Source organism: Procambarus clarkii, chromosome 79 (genome assembly GCF_040958095.1).
Source record: "Procambarus clarkii isolate CNS0578487 chromosome 79, FALCON_Pclarkii_2.0, whole genome shotgun sequence".
NCBI classification, from domain to species: domain Eukaryota; kingdom Metazoa; phylum Arthropoda; class Malacostraca; order Decapoda; family Cambaridae; genus Procambarus; species Procambarus clarkii.
The window spans coordinates 3410416-3424600 of NC_091228.1; the positions used below are offsets into that span (position 1 = coordinate 3410416).

The 14185-nt window shown below is 45.7% G+C and overlaps 1 protein-coding gene across 5 annotated transcripts in view; it reads right to left on the bottom strand.

Moving 5' to 3' along the window:
• Positions 1 to 14185, bottom strand: part of Ranbp16 (Ran-binding protein 16) — a 130193-nt gene that overhangs the window by 57827 nt on the left and 58181 nt on the right. For all 5 annotated transcript variants that reach the window (XM_045752445.2, XM_045752441.2, XM_045752442.2 and 2 more), the window contains exon 12: positions 8628 to 8772. In XM_045752445.2, the coding sequence (XP_045608401.1) occupies positions 8628 to 8772 (145 nt within the window). The remainder of the gene's footprint in view (positions 1 to 8627; positions 8773 to 14185) is intronic.

Sequence of the window (14185 nt, forward strand, 5' to 3'; positions counted from 1 at the left end):
CCTGATATGCTAATGTCAGATTTTGGCATCAGTCATGTGTATGGAGTTCTAGGGCCTACCGGAAACCACGGCCAGAATCTGGCCCCCTCAGAGAGGCAAGGGGAACAATGGCCTATAGAAACCCCCGTGTGGTTGAAAGCATTCTAAGTCTGCCATCAACTGGGTCAAGCTTCCAGAAAGGTAAGCATTCCAAAACAAACCCCTATTCTGGTTAAAATTGCTACCAAAAGTTGAACTAGTGGATAGAACTCCCCAGCAGAAAACAAGCAAACTGGTATGACGTCACACGTCACCGCGCCGCTGTCTGCATAGCTCCCCCGGGAGGGGGAGGGGGAGCCCCAGACCTCTCACGCCAGCTATCCGCCCTTCAGTTCTGAGACTGGATGTCAAAACACGCGAAAAATCGCCGACTGGAGGGAGGGAGAGTTGCCAGGGAGCCTCCGGGTCTCACCCAGAAAATGGCGTTTCATTACATTCAACGCTGGTTTTCTGGGGGGAGCCCCGTTGGCTCCCCGGAGCTAACTACCCACAGAAGAAGGTCAAAGGGACAGAACCGGGAGGCGGACACCATGCACTTCTCAACGGAAGCGAGACAACCGGCAGCAAACGCCAACCCAAAGCGACACAGCCCCGAAAGGGCCTGAGAACAACACGAGACAACGAGCAGCAAGGACCCTGTACGAACACTAAAAGATCCGTGCCAGAATGACAACAAGAACACGCTCCCAGACGGCAGCAAAAGCAGCGAAGCCACGAACGTCACAGACATGGGAAAAGAACACAGGCAAGCTAGCTGCAATAACACGGCAGACAACCTGGGACACCGTCACCCGCGAACAGGGAAGAAAGGAACCGGATCAACTCAAAGCGCGCCCTGGACATAGAAGCCGCGGCTTGCAAATAAGAGCGGAGGGCTGCCACTGAACACAAAACACAACACACCTCCAGCCCGACCAACCAAGCACCAACAAACCAAGGACCCCTCCGGAATGCAGCAGCCCCATCTCGTGCCAGAAAAGATGGAGACTGCTGCCACCGAGCAACCAAAATGCCAAAACCGAAGGAGCAGAAAACCCCTGCGGAGGAGAACAAGAAGCCCAGCGACCCGACCCCCAGAGGCAAATGCCAATAGGAAAAAGAGCCGACGAAAAACAAACCGGAACTGAAGGGGCACCACCAATCAAGGAGAAGACAGAGCACGCTGACCAGAGGCCAGGACTGATGCAAGCGGCACACGATCAGGCCGGAGGTGAAACAACGCACGAGACAGCTTACTAACGGTGCAGAAGCAACACCAAGACCAGCGCCGCATGAAACGAGGCGACAGTATGTGGCAAGACGACGGCCCCCCACCCCCACCAGAAAAACCAAGCCGACTCTAACAACCACAACCACCTAAGAAGGGACAGGAGGAAAAGGAAGGACCGCCAAAATACCCCATATTGCCACCAAGAAGGACGCAAGTGGGACACTAACAAAAAAGCCACCAGACCACCAACCGGAGGCAAGACATGCGAGGCAGAACGTAATCAGCCCTCGACAAGGCTCATCCGAGCCCAGGAAAAGGTGGAGCCGCGGGAAGATCTCGGGCGCGACCACCAAAGCCCAGGCCAGCACAAAGGAGATGGAATGTCTGCCAAACAGAAAGCTACCCAATGCGAGCAAGCTCGCCAGGAGATCAGAAACGACGGGTCTGATGCGAGACATCGCAAGACCCTGAAAAACCAACAGGCAGGGCACGCCAAGAAAACCGAAGAAGGCGTAAGGGTTGCCACCAGAACAGTACCCGAATCAAGGGATACGAGCAACAAAAACAGTCCAAATCACATAAGAGCACCATATGACACAGGCTGAAAGAATGCCCAAAAAGCCAAGGAACGTACGAAGAAAACCCCTGCAGCAGAGGAGAAATAAAGGGAACGCACAAAGAAGGGAAGCGGCGGAAACCGACTCCCCCCATACAACAGCAAGTGCAGGCAAACCGAGCAAAGGAGATGCCAGGGAAGCGACAGGGGAGAGGAAGGACGAAAGAGCCAAAGCTCAAACCCCAGGAAACACAACCAGGGGTGGACAATCAGGTGTGGACAGAACCCCACGCACATGGAAGGGCCAAGCCAGGAACCCGAAGACCACGAAAATAACACAAGCAAACCCCCATATGCAAAACCCAGGTACAAAACAGCAGCAAAGTGCCACACCACAACCTGACACAGGAACAAGGACACGCCACCGTGAAACACGTTACCAATGCACACGTGCCGCAGCAACATGCACCACATGCAACATGTATGTAGCAACATGCCACTGCAAAGGCAGAGAACAGTGCAGGCAGACTCCAGGGCGACCCCAGACAGGGCCAACGGAGACGACAGAAACCCAGCATGCCCAGAAACCTGCACACCAGGCGACCGACGGCAGAGATACCTGCTTGAGACCTGCTTGATGGGGTTCCGGAAGTTCATTTACTCCCCAAGCCCGGCCCGAGGCTAGGCTTGACTTTTGAGAGGTTGGTCCACCAGGCTGTTGCTGGGAGCAGCCCGCAGGCTCACATACACACCACAGCCAGGATGGGTCGGAACCTCTATTAGAAAACAGGATAGTGTTCTCATGAAGAAGTCCACGGATGTACCGGCAATATGGCGTATGCTCGCAGGTAGGACATTTAACAACCGCAGACCTCTGATGTGTATAGTGTTCCCTGATTCTGCCGATGGCACCACTGCTCTCCACTGGTACTATCCAGCATGTTCTACCAATATAGGCGGGACCAAAGAGGCAGAGCTCAAACCCCGCAAGCACAACCAGGTGAGCCCTACCAGGTGAGTACATAACCAGCACCACAACTCCCACACCTCATAACACGAAAGAGGTGGGTCCCCTGAATGACTCTAGCATGGGTTGGACATGCCATATGAGTGGGACTGGAAGGGTTGAAAAGGGACATGGGGGCAAAAACGAAGGCAGACCCCCCACCAGGCAGAAAAACAAAAATAAAAATAAAAGCCCGCAAGAGGACAGCGTACCCAAGCCGGCCGCCATGATTGGTGAAAACAAGCTGCACAGTACCCTGCGCCCCACCAGTGCAAAACTGCCCCTTACCCTAAGGCGAACAAGGGAGACAGAACACCCGAGCACACAAAGAGCGGCCGAAAACCAAGCAGTAAACGGCCTAGCAGGGGCCCAAGGAACTTGTGGAAGGTGGCCCCAAGCCCCAAGGGCAGTACTTACAGGGCACCTAGGGAAGGGAACCCTAGGTGCATGCAGCCCGAGTACTGGAGATTCACTCCCAGCTCACGCACCACCTAGAAGACAGACACCACACTCTAGGTACAGTGCTGAAACAACTAATGGAGCCGGAGCACACAACCAGTGCCTATATCATCAGCTGAAGAACTGATGGGTGAATAGCCGGCGTGAGAGGTCTGGGGTTCCCCCTTTCCCCTCCTTGAGGATGGGGGAGCTGCGCAGACAGCGGCGCAGTGACATGTGACGTCATACCAGTTTGCTTGTTTTCTGTTGGAGAGTTCTATCCACTAGTTCGGTTTTAGGTAGCAATTTTAACCAGAATAGGGGTTTGTTTTGGAATGCTTACCTTTTTGGATGCTTGACCCGGTCGATGGCAGACATAGAATGCTTCAACCACACGGGGGTTTCTATAGGCCATTGCTCCCCTTGCCTCTCTGAGGGGGCCAGGTTCTGGCTCGTGGTCCCCGGTAGGCCCTAGAACTCCTTACACATGACTGATGCCAAAGTCTGACATTAGCATATCAGCCTGGTAAAGCTCCGGGGAGCCGACGGGGCTCCCCCAGAAAAAGAGCTTATGTTAAAAAAGATTAAGGAGCTTATACAGGGTATAGGAAAGTGCCAGAGGAATATGGAACAAATGTGTGCACAAGTGGCCAGCAAAAAAGAAATGTTAGAAGTGGTTAAGGAAGCTAGAAACTGCAGTAACCAGAAAAGTGCAGACATCAGACAGTTAAATTAAAAAGGAACTGGCAACAAACCTGAAGCTGGTGCAAAACATGGTTGATACAAGTCCATGATAATTTTTGGTTGTAAAGTAAAGGAAATAACATCCGAGGTCAGAAAGAGCCGCACCAGAAATAAAAGCCATAGATAAAACTGTTGGGGTAGTGGAAGACCTTACAACTAAAGATAATATCTGTGACTACAGTACAGAAGAATTGTTAGGTATGAAAATGGAAAAGATCAACCTTGAAGGATTACCTTAAATGAACTAAACAGATGGAAAAAATGCTCAGGAATGTTAGGAAACTGCAGTGATGAGGTTCGGATATTATGGTCTTTAGCCCTAGGCAGCGGTTATCGTCATATATTGATTCACGGGGTAATGCGGTTATCGTCACATAACGATTTAAATCGTTATTGTCTGGGTTTTACATGCATGATGCAAATAAGAATATAATAGGCCTATGTGGATGTAATGGAGTTTACCTTGATTCTTTAAGAAAAATCCTGCTCTCATTAGTTACTAATAAATGCTACAGTACAGAAGAATAAGTACTGTATTCATCTAGTAACTCATTAGTTACTTACTAGATGAATGTGGTTATTATCATATGATGATTTATATAATTATTACCTAGGTTTTACCTGTATGATGCAAATAAGGATATAGTTGGTTTATGTCAATGAAATGGAGCTTTGCTCGACTTCTGAACAAAGTCTGGCTGTCCATAGTTACTACTAAATCCTGTTACTCATTAGTTACTAGGTGAATGCGTTTATCATCTGTGGGTGCATACTGGTGGCTTACACCTTTGTTTCAATCTATACTCTTGCCCATATAATGCCAATTAGGCCATATGTCATCGCCCAGAGCCCAACACCACTGAATATTATGTTCATATCCTTTTCACTACTTTATGCATGTTGTAATGGAGTATACTAAGTAAACTTATCATTAATTAAAACATTATCAAGTGTTATGTGAATTATATGATTCATAAAGTTATTCAACACACACACACACAAAGGTGTAAATAAAGAGAAACAAGTGGTGCAACACTGGAGGATAACACAGAAAGTGTCAGCAAAGTTGAGAACGAGGCGTTAACAGACGCCAGACACAGCCACCACGTGACCCTCCCGAGCGCCTTCACACAATAAAACGATAAATATTCATTTATTTTCGTGTTTTTCTTACATTTGAATACATCATAATAATTCTAAATTGAAAGATTTTTTTGTATTATTGAAAATACATGTCACTGTATTGGTGGTCGCCATTTTGTAATTGGCCTTACGAGTGAACACCTCCACACCCTCCTATCTCTAGCTCAGGGGCCCCACCCCCACCAACCTCAAAGCATGTGGAATTACCTAAGTGTAGTTACAGGATGAGAGCTATGCTCATGGTGCCCCATCTTCCCAGTACAGTACTCTTTGTCATATAACACTATGAATCTACTTGGCCTCCACCACCACCTCACATAAATTGTTTTAACCGTCTACCACTCTGTTTGCAAAAGAAAACTTTCTAACATTTTTTTTTGGCACCTTTGTTTCCTTAGCTTGAATCTGTGTTCTCTTGTTCTTGAAGTTGCTGGTTTCGGGAATTCCTCTGTCAATTTGGTTAAGTCCTGCTATTATTTTGTAAGTGGAGATCACATCACATCTTTTTCTTCTAACTTCTAGTTTTGGCACATTTAACACCTCTAGCCTCGCCTTGTAACTCTTGTTTTTCAGTTCCGGAACCCATTTTGTAGCGTGCCTTTGCACCTTTTTCAGTTTACTGATGTCCTTCTTGGGATATGGGCACCATACAACTTCTGCATATTCCAATTTTGGTCTCACAAAATTTATGAACAGTTTCTTTAGTACCGGTATTTCACTATCTATGTAATTAAAAGCAAGTTTGAAGTTGGAAAGCGATGCATACGGTCCTCTCACAATGTTCTTTGTGTGTTCCTCTGGTGACAATTTATTATCCAAAACCACCCAGGGATCTGGTTCTTTATTAGAGTTCTTTAATTCCTTTCCACATAATTTGTAAGTTGTGTGGTCTATTTTCTTCGATTCCACATTCCATAATTTTTGTGGAATGTGGAATTTTTTTATATTAAATACTAAGTAGATTTGTTACAAAGGATCTTCCTGTTCGAAAACCATACTGTCTGTCCATTATTATGTCATTACTCTGCAGGTGTAAAACCCATTTGGTTTTAGCTATTTCTTTAGTGTTTTGACTACCACGCTTGTTAATGATACGGGTCTATAATTTAGAGAGTATTCTCGGCTACCATTTATACAGATTGGAACTACTGTATGTTTGCCTTTTTCCATATATCTGTTAGAATTCCTGTGTACGAGGATGTCTGAAATATTAATTTGAGTGGAATGCTCAGCTCAGTTGTACATTCTCGCAGCACCCAAGGTGAAACGCCATCTGGTCCAACTGCTTTATTTCTTCCTAGCCCCTCAAGTAATTTTTCCACTTCATCTTGAGATACCTCTACAGTGTGCTCTGAATTTGGCACTGGGTCCAGCTCTCTGAAATCCTTATTTTGTAAACACTCACTTTGAAACTGTTCATTTAGTGTTTCACACATTTCTTTTTCATTCTCAGTAAACCTGTTTCCCATTCTTAATCTCTGGATTTTATCCTTTACTTACAGCCAGTTTTTAATTAATTTTTAGAAAAAGCCTGGATATGTGTTACATTTGTTAGCTACCCCTTTCTAAAATTTACTTTCTGCCTCTCCCCCTCACTGCTGTGTATTTGTTTCTTGCTTGCTTGTAGTGTTGGTATGTTTGTGGGTTAGGCCTCTTCCTATATTGAACCCATTTTCTTGTCTTTTCCTCTCTGGCCCCTCTTACAATTTCTGTTGAATAAATCCTGTTTTTGATTTTGCACCCTTGTTTTGGTATGAATTTTTGTGGGCCTTCATAATCTATTTCACAAAATTTGGCATACATCTCATTTACCTCCTTGCCTATCTTCTTGAGGTTATCTTGAGATGATTTCGAGGACCACGGCATGGTCCTCGACCAGGCCTCCTTATTGTTACAACACCCCCAGGAAGCAGCCCGTAGCAGCTGCCTAACTCCCAGATACCTATTTACTGCTAGGTGAACAGGGGCATCAGGGTGAAAGAAACTCTGCCCATTTGTTTCTGCCTCCACCGGGAATCGAACCCGGAACCTCAGGACTATGAATCCGAAGCGCTGTTCACTGAAGCTGTCAGGTTCTACAAAGGTCCCTGCCTAGCATCAAATCTTTCATATTAAATTCATTAAAGATTTTCCCAAAGTTCCCCATAGTGTCCTCTCTTGAAATCAAGTTTATCAACTCTTTAAACATCCCCATTCTCTTCGAGATTATATTACAAAGCAGATTTAATTTCCAACAGGACATGAGCACTCTTTCCCAAGGGAAGAAGGTACTGGATGTCATATATCTCTTCTTTCCTGGTGAATATTAAATTCAGTATTGATGGAACATCCCCTTCCCTCATCCTTGTGGCCTGCTTGACGTGTTGATACAATAATATCTAAAGAATGAGGTTTACAAAGCTGCCTGTCCAAATATCCTCTGTTCTTGCTTTGTAAGCTTCACAGTCTATTGCTTTCAACTACTGTGTATAGCACTATGTTCCCTTCCACATTTGAAGCATTTTTATATACTGCATTATATTTGTTCTGTAGTTCAATTTTTAATTAACATACATATACTGTACATAAAGAAGGGGAGGATGGAGTTCTGTAGTAATCATATGTTGATTTTAGTTATCATTACCTGGTGTCTGGAGGGGCGACTCAGTGGCTTCCTGTTGTTAGCTTGTCTGATTAGCTCCATGCCTATCGAATCACACCAGGGCCTTCCAAGTCAATAAAAGCCTAACAGAGACTAAAGGCCAAAACCAGCCCACCCCTTCCCTCCAAGAGGAGCAGAGAGCAGGGGGATCTACTGATCACCCTCAGCAAGGAACCAACCTCCAGAAAGGTAGAGTGAATAAAAAAAGACAATAGCAAGGCAAATATAAACAAAGAGGGGAACACAATCCACCAAGTAGTTACATTATTCACCCCCTTAGTAACAGCTGCCTACTACCAGATGGCATCACCAGGAAGCTACCGACTCTGGATTACCTAGGGAACCAATACGACAATAACCACACTTTAAGGATTAATAGTTTCATGCTCTTTATAGTTGTAATTAGTAGCAAATTAATGTGTGCGTTCCATTGTGCTCTCCATCCCTGGAGAGCACAATGGAGAGACCGTGAGAAAGTTCATTTAAAATGTTACTTGTGTCTGGTTTGATAGCAATCTTATTTTCAATAGAACAAGCACAAGGAACCACCCACTGGTCAACAATTAGTTAAATAAGAAATATGTCCTCAACAAAACAGAAAATATTTATTATTTGGAGTTTTAACCTGAAGAAATTAAAACCAACACTTCTCATACTTCAACACGGTAATACAAAATTTCTCGATGCAATCTTCCAGCTTAAAAGTATGAAATTTATACAAGACAATTTTTTTATACGTACAGTAATTTCAAAATAATTTTTAGATAAAATTGGCAAAGCTTTTACAATTTTTTTTTAATTTCACTACATCACTAAAATATAAAGTTTGTAACTAGCTAAGGAAACTCACCGTGTGGTTATTGAGCATGAATTGCACCTCCTCAAGTTTGACAAGTTTACGGACACTGTTATAACTGATGGACAGGTCTGACAGAAGAGTCAAGGTGCGTGTCAGGATTTGTTCACAATGGCCCCAATATTTCAGGTTGGTGATACTGTAATGAAAACATAACAATTAAAAATGAACACAGTAATTTGAGAGTTGACAACAAAACCAGTGTTGAATGTAATGAAACTCCAGTTTCTGGGCGAGCCCCAGTAGAACCCTGAAGCTCTCTCTGATAGTGTCATACTACTACGTCCCAACAGTCACAGAATTTTATAAGCATATTGGGGACCAGAGCTAGAGCCTGGCCTCCTCACAGAGGTGCAAAGAGCAATGGAATGTGCTGGTTTGGTTATTCATTCATACCACCCATCGGGAAAGGCACCCAAAAAGTCAATGACACAAAACAAACCACCAATGGCTTCGAATGAGACCATAACTGGACAACCACCTGAAGAACTTCAAAAAATATGTGGCCAACCAGAGAAATGCAGGCTTTGGAATAAGAGACCAAGGTGACAGGATCATCCCACAAGGAATACACCGTGGCAGAACTGGTGGCACGAAGATAGAAGCAAAGAGCTCCCACCGAGCACAACACACAATGCACCCGATCTAAACTAACCACACATCAACAACCAGCAAGCCCCTTCAAAACCCAACAGACTTATTCTTCCTCAGAAAAGGCTGCAGACGAATAAACTGCCCATCAAGGCCAAACGAACAATAGCCCCCAGCATTGAAACAGAGCATGAATTTCACCTATCCGACAACAAGAAGCAAGAGAAACTAAAAACAAAGCATTCAAGAAACAATCCTGGACTGAAGGGATAAACCTTATAAACCAAGCAGAAGAAAAGAAGGAGAAGGAAGGAAGGAAAATAAACATGGCGAAAGGATCAAGCAGGCTCAGGCGGTGCAGGGAGGTGAGGTAGTGCATGGAGGCTGGAGGTGAGACAACAAACGAGACAGCTTGCAAAAAGGAGCCGAGGCAGAATCGACCCTAAATGCAAGCTGCAGCAGCTCTTCCAATGCCGCATAACACCGAGGCAACATTATTTGACGTAAGATGCAGATCAAGAGAGAACACTAGCTAAGACACCAAAAAATAGTGACAAAAGAAAGGAAGTGGTAAAACAAGTGCCAGAAAACCATATACCCGAACTGCCGCCTCGAGGATGACCACAGGTGGGGCACCATCAATGCGCCACTCAAGTACCAGAGATGGCGATAATTATACATAAAAAATAACAGACGCATAGAGCAGATGAGAAGGTTGAACGAGTGAAGCACATCACTGAGCTAACTCTCTGACAGCAGCAGAGACGCAGAAAAATGCCTAGGTTCGGAAATCAAGAAAGCAGTGCCTGAAACCAAGGCTGGGCCAGCCATCAAGAAGCCAGAAAGTTCAATCTCCGCCTATAGGACTCAAATCGCGTCATGACACAGAACAACAGCCAGACTGGGTGGAAGAGGTACAGAAACCTCCCCCCCCCTCACCTCAACCAGTCCAACCAAAAGACATGTAATGCAAAGGCCTCATAATAGGGAAACAGCGCCATGTACACAGGAAGGTGATGAGACTACGCCGAGGTGAAGAGGTCCATGTCTGGGCACCCAAACGTCACTCAAAACCACTAGAAGGAGGTGGCATTGACGGTCCACTCCGAGGAGATGGTAAGAGTGACAGACCATCAGCAAGAACATTGGACACTCTATGAACATGAACGGCAAGGAGAACCAAACCCTGAGAACCAAGCAGACGAGTTACCTGAAGCGATTAGCTCCAAAGAGGCAGGGACCGAAATGAACAACCCCCGATTGAGAATGCATCAAAGGAAAAAAAAAATGTCCAAATGGAGCTGGATCACAGAGCCCAGGGGAATCCAAAGTCTCTGCAGTGCATGCCACATTGCTGCAAACTTCCACACAGTACAGTGCATCTGACAAAGGGGTGGAGACCAATGACCCTAGCCAGCCTGGTAAGCCCCAACCGAGAGCAGAGGGATCCGTAAAAACGTCAAGGACAGATGGTGGTGGTGGTGGTGGTGGTGCCAGGGAACAGAACTTCAAAAGCTCAAAGAGGAAACTAGTGGGGTAGCAACTGGCGAAGGACCAACTGTGTCCGCATTCAAGAATTGCAACAGCGGTGAAAGGCTGGCCTAGAGAAACCAGATCTCTCCGAAGCCAAACCCTGTCCAAAGGAAATACAATTATGGCAAAGTTGAGGCTTCTACACAGCTGCTTAAGCAACCACCGAGTCACCTGGGGATGACTTGACACCAACAGACATCGGCACTGCAGCCGGGTCAAGGCTGCGGTAGGTAGGAAAAAGAGATGCTGACCGAAAGTCTCAAACAAGGCCCAGCCAAGTCCAAAAATGAGATGAAACCAACTGCAACTTCTGCCAGTTCACCAGGAACCTGAACCCAGTGAGCTGGGAAAGAGCCAGATTCCTGGCTAGCAGACATGTGGACCAACTGAGAGTCCACACCAGCCAGCTGCCAAAGTAAGCCAGAATCAGAACACCAAGCAAAAGAAGGTAGGCCACCATGACCTGAGTTCGAACTGGAGAACCTGAATGTGGTAGGCCTGGTTCCCCTTGACAAGAGCTTAATCAATCCCTGAACCCCAGAAGAATAGGAATATGCCAATACACATCCTGGAAATCCATGGAGATCATCTAACCACCCACCTCAAGCATGAGATGGACCCAGAACAAAATGGTTATCTTTTAGATGGGGGCAAGATGTGAACTGGTTCAACCTGAAGAAATCGAGGGTGAACTAGAGTTCCAGCGAGTCTCATTCCGGGACCAGGAAGAGGCAAAAGACCCAACAGAGATGCAGTCATTTTGACCATGCTCAAAGTCACCCGCTCCGAAATAACCCAACAAAGACGAGGAGAGGAAGTCTGCACACAGAGCCCCGACTCCCCAAAAGGAGGAAGGACCAACGAACTCCACTACTGGCCCAAGAAACGACCAGAAGAGTCCATGAATTCAGCCATGAAAAATCCATGAATTAGTCTGCCAACACCTGGACCAGGTGTTGGCAAACCGAGCTAACTGCCCACTCCACCGGCAGGCGAGCTAATGCAAATCCTGCAAGCCCACCTTTAAAAATTAACAAACACAGTGCCGACCAAACAAAAGTAGGAACCACCAAGTGGGAAGTGAATGCAACTCGGCATCTAACTCCACAGATGGCCTACCTTGACCAACAGGCACCACCTCAGCTCTACCAAATTGCCTCAAAGTCTGAGAACGACCAACCCAAACACAAAGGAGGTTCATCATCCACCACAGCCAGGACCAACTGGGCTGTGGTGGATATGTGGGTCACCCCATAGCAATAGCTTGTTGGACAAAGCTCTTACACATCAAGCCTGGCCAGGGAGTAGAACTCCCAGAACCCCATCCAGGTATAATCCAGGCAAGATAGGCCAATATTCAGATGCTGAAGATGACGAGAATTCAGCAATGACATCCTCCAGAAACTGATTGGGAGAAAAAGGAGCAGCAGAGAGGAGAGCAGGGGGCGATTCCAAATCCAGTAACCAGGCCAATGCCGGATCCAACACTGCATGTCGAGAGGCAAGTCAGGTGGCAAAGAATGTGGCCACTGCCTCCCTGATAATAAGGGTGTACAGCTTGGCGAGCACAGCCAACACTGACTAAGCAGAGACTAAGACCCCAGCAAGAGGCACCTACCGAGCACCCCACCTTCCTCCGTTAGCCAATCCGAACACAGCCTAAAAAGGCCTAGAAGGTGCACAATGGAACTCAAATGCAGACGGGTGCAAAGATTGTCTGCAACGAGTGCGAGTGCTGCCAAAAACAGGAAAACCTGGGCATGGAGCTGCATGGGACCCATACCCCAAGAAAAAACAGGAAAAAAACAGGCAGTCATTGACAAGCTCAAATGAAGGGCCCCTCAGGAACACCTGCAATATGGTTGACACCTCATGCCGCTTAAGCGTGCAGGTACAACAAAAGTGCATCAAGCCCTCAAGCTTGGTGCATATGGGCTTGGTGCACAAAACATGGGATTCTTTGCCAACAGGGAAGACTTTGGAACCTCATAACACATCCAAAAAGAAAACCAAAACTCAAAAGAGGCTGGGTCCATCAATGAGGCATAAACCAGGTCACAAAGGAGGTATGTAAAAAGGGCTTCTAAAACCTCCTCCAGGGAGACATGAAAGAAAGGAAACCTCCGGAAGGACGACCGAGAAGGGGTCCAATGGCACTCGGAATCAAATCCTGGGAGGAGCCACACCTAAATCAAACTCATACAAATAAAGGGGAAATGCAAAAACTCCTCCCCCTGCAATAGAAGACTCTCTGCAGAAGGCACCAGGAACCATGAAGTACCAAAATGGACCCAGGGGGCCAAACTCTGGGGTCAAACACTTATTTAATTTGAAAACGGTTTGCAATTCAAGAATTCAATGTTGTGTCCAGTGGACAGCACTCGGGATTCATAGTCCTAGGGACTGGGGATCGATCCCCAGCAATGGCGGAAACAAATGGGCAGTTTCTTTCACCCTGATGATCCTGTTCACCTAGCAGTAAATAAGTACCTGGGAGTTAGACAGCTGTTACAGGCTGCTTCCTGGGGGAGAAAGGGGTAAAGTCGATAGATTGGCAGTTGAGAGGCAGGCCGAGAGAGCCAGAGCTCAACCCCCGCAAGCATAACTAAGTGAATAGAGCACCTTTCAATACTCAACCTCATCTCTCATTTATATTTATACAATAAGGTTATTTTAGACTACTACCTGTTTCTCCAATACAGATATGCAAGGTTAACGTTTGTAAAGAAGACCACAGTATACATTACTAACTGGTACAATCATCGTTGCAGCCCCTCTATTATTTGGGTGGAGGAATAGAGCTGGGATCCCATCTTCCCACCAATGACAAAAACAGAATCTACTCCATTTGAAATATTTAAAGCTTATTTTTGCTATATTAATCCCATTTTTGTCTTTGAACCAAGGCCTCCACACCCAAGGAAGTGGGAAATGGGATAATGACAACAAATGAATGAAAATACAGAACACACCATTATTGTCGCATAGCAATTTTTGTTTTTTCCAATAATGTCCTCATAAGTAAGTAATTATCAAAGAAGGCACTAAGCCAGGAAGGCTATGTAGCAAATGTCCTCATAAGATATGTTGGATAAATTGGTAGAAGCCTTAACAAATTAATCTGAAAATAAATAAATGAAAAATGATGGCAGATTTTGAAGGAAATATTTGCTTCACATAAGACAGTAGTACTGAATTCTAAAATTGCACTGAACATTAATAGGCAAACTGTAGAAATATACATCATTTCATCAATTCCAACTAACAGCATTTTAGATCAATTTAAGTTTTATAAGACTACCTACTCCATGATCAGCGGATATTTTCCGTCAGTGCCCGGACAAACCTCACCCAGCATTCTGGGGTGACTGGTAGTGTGGGAACCTCTCAACACACCTAGGACTCAACCTGACATTATGATTGTCTTG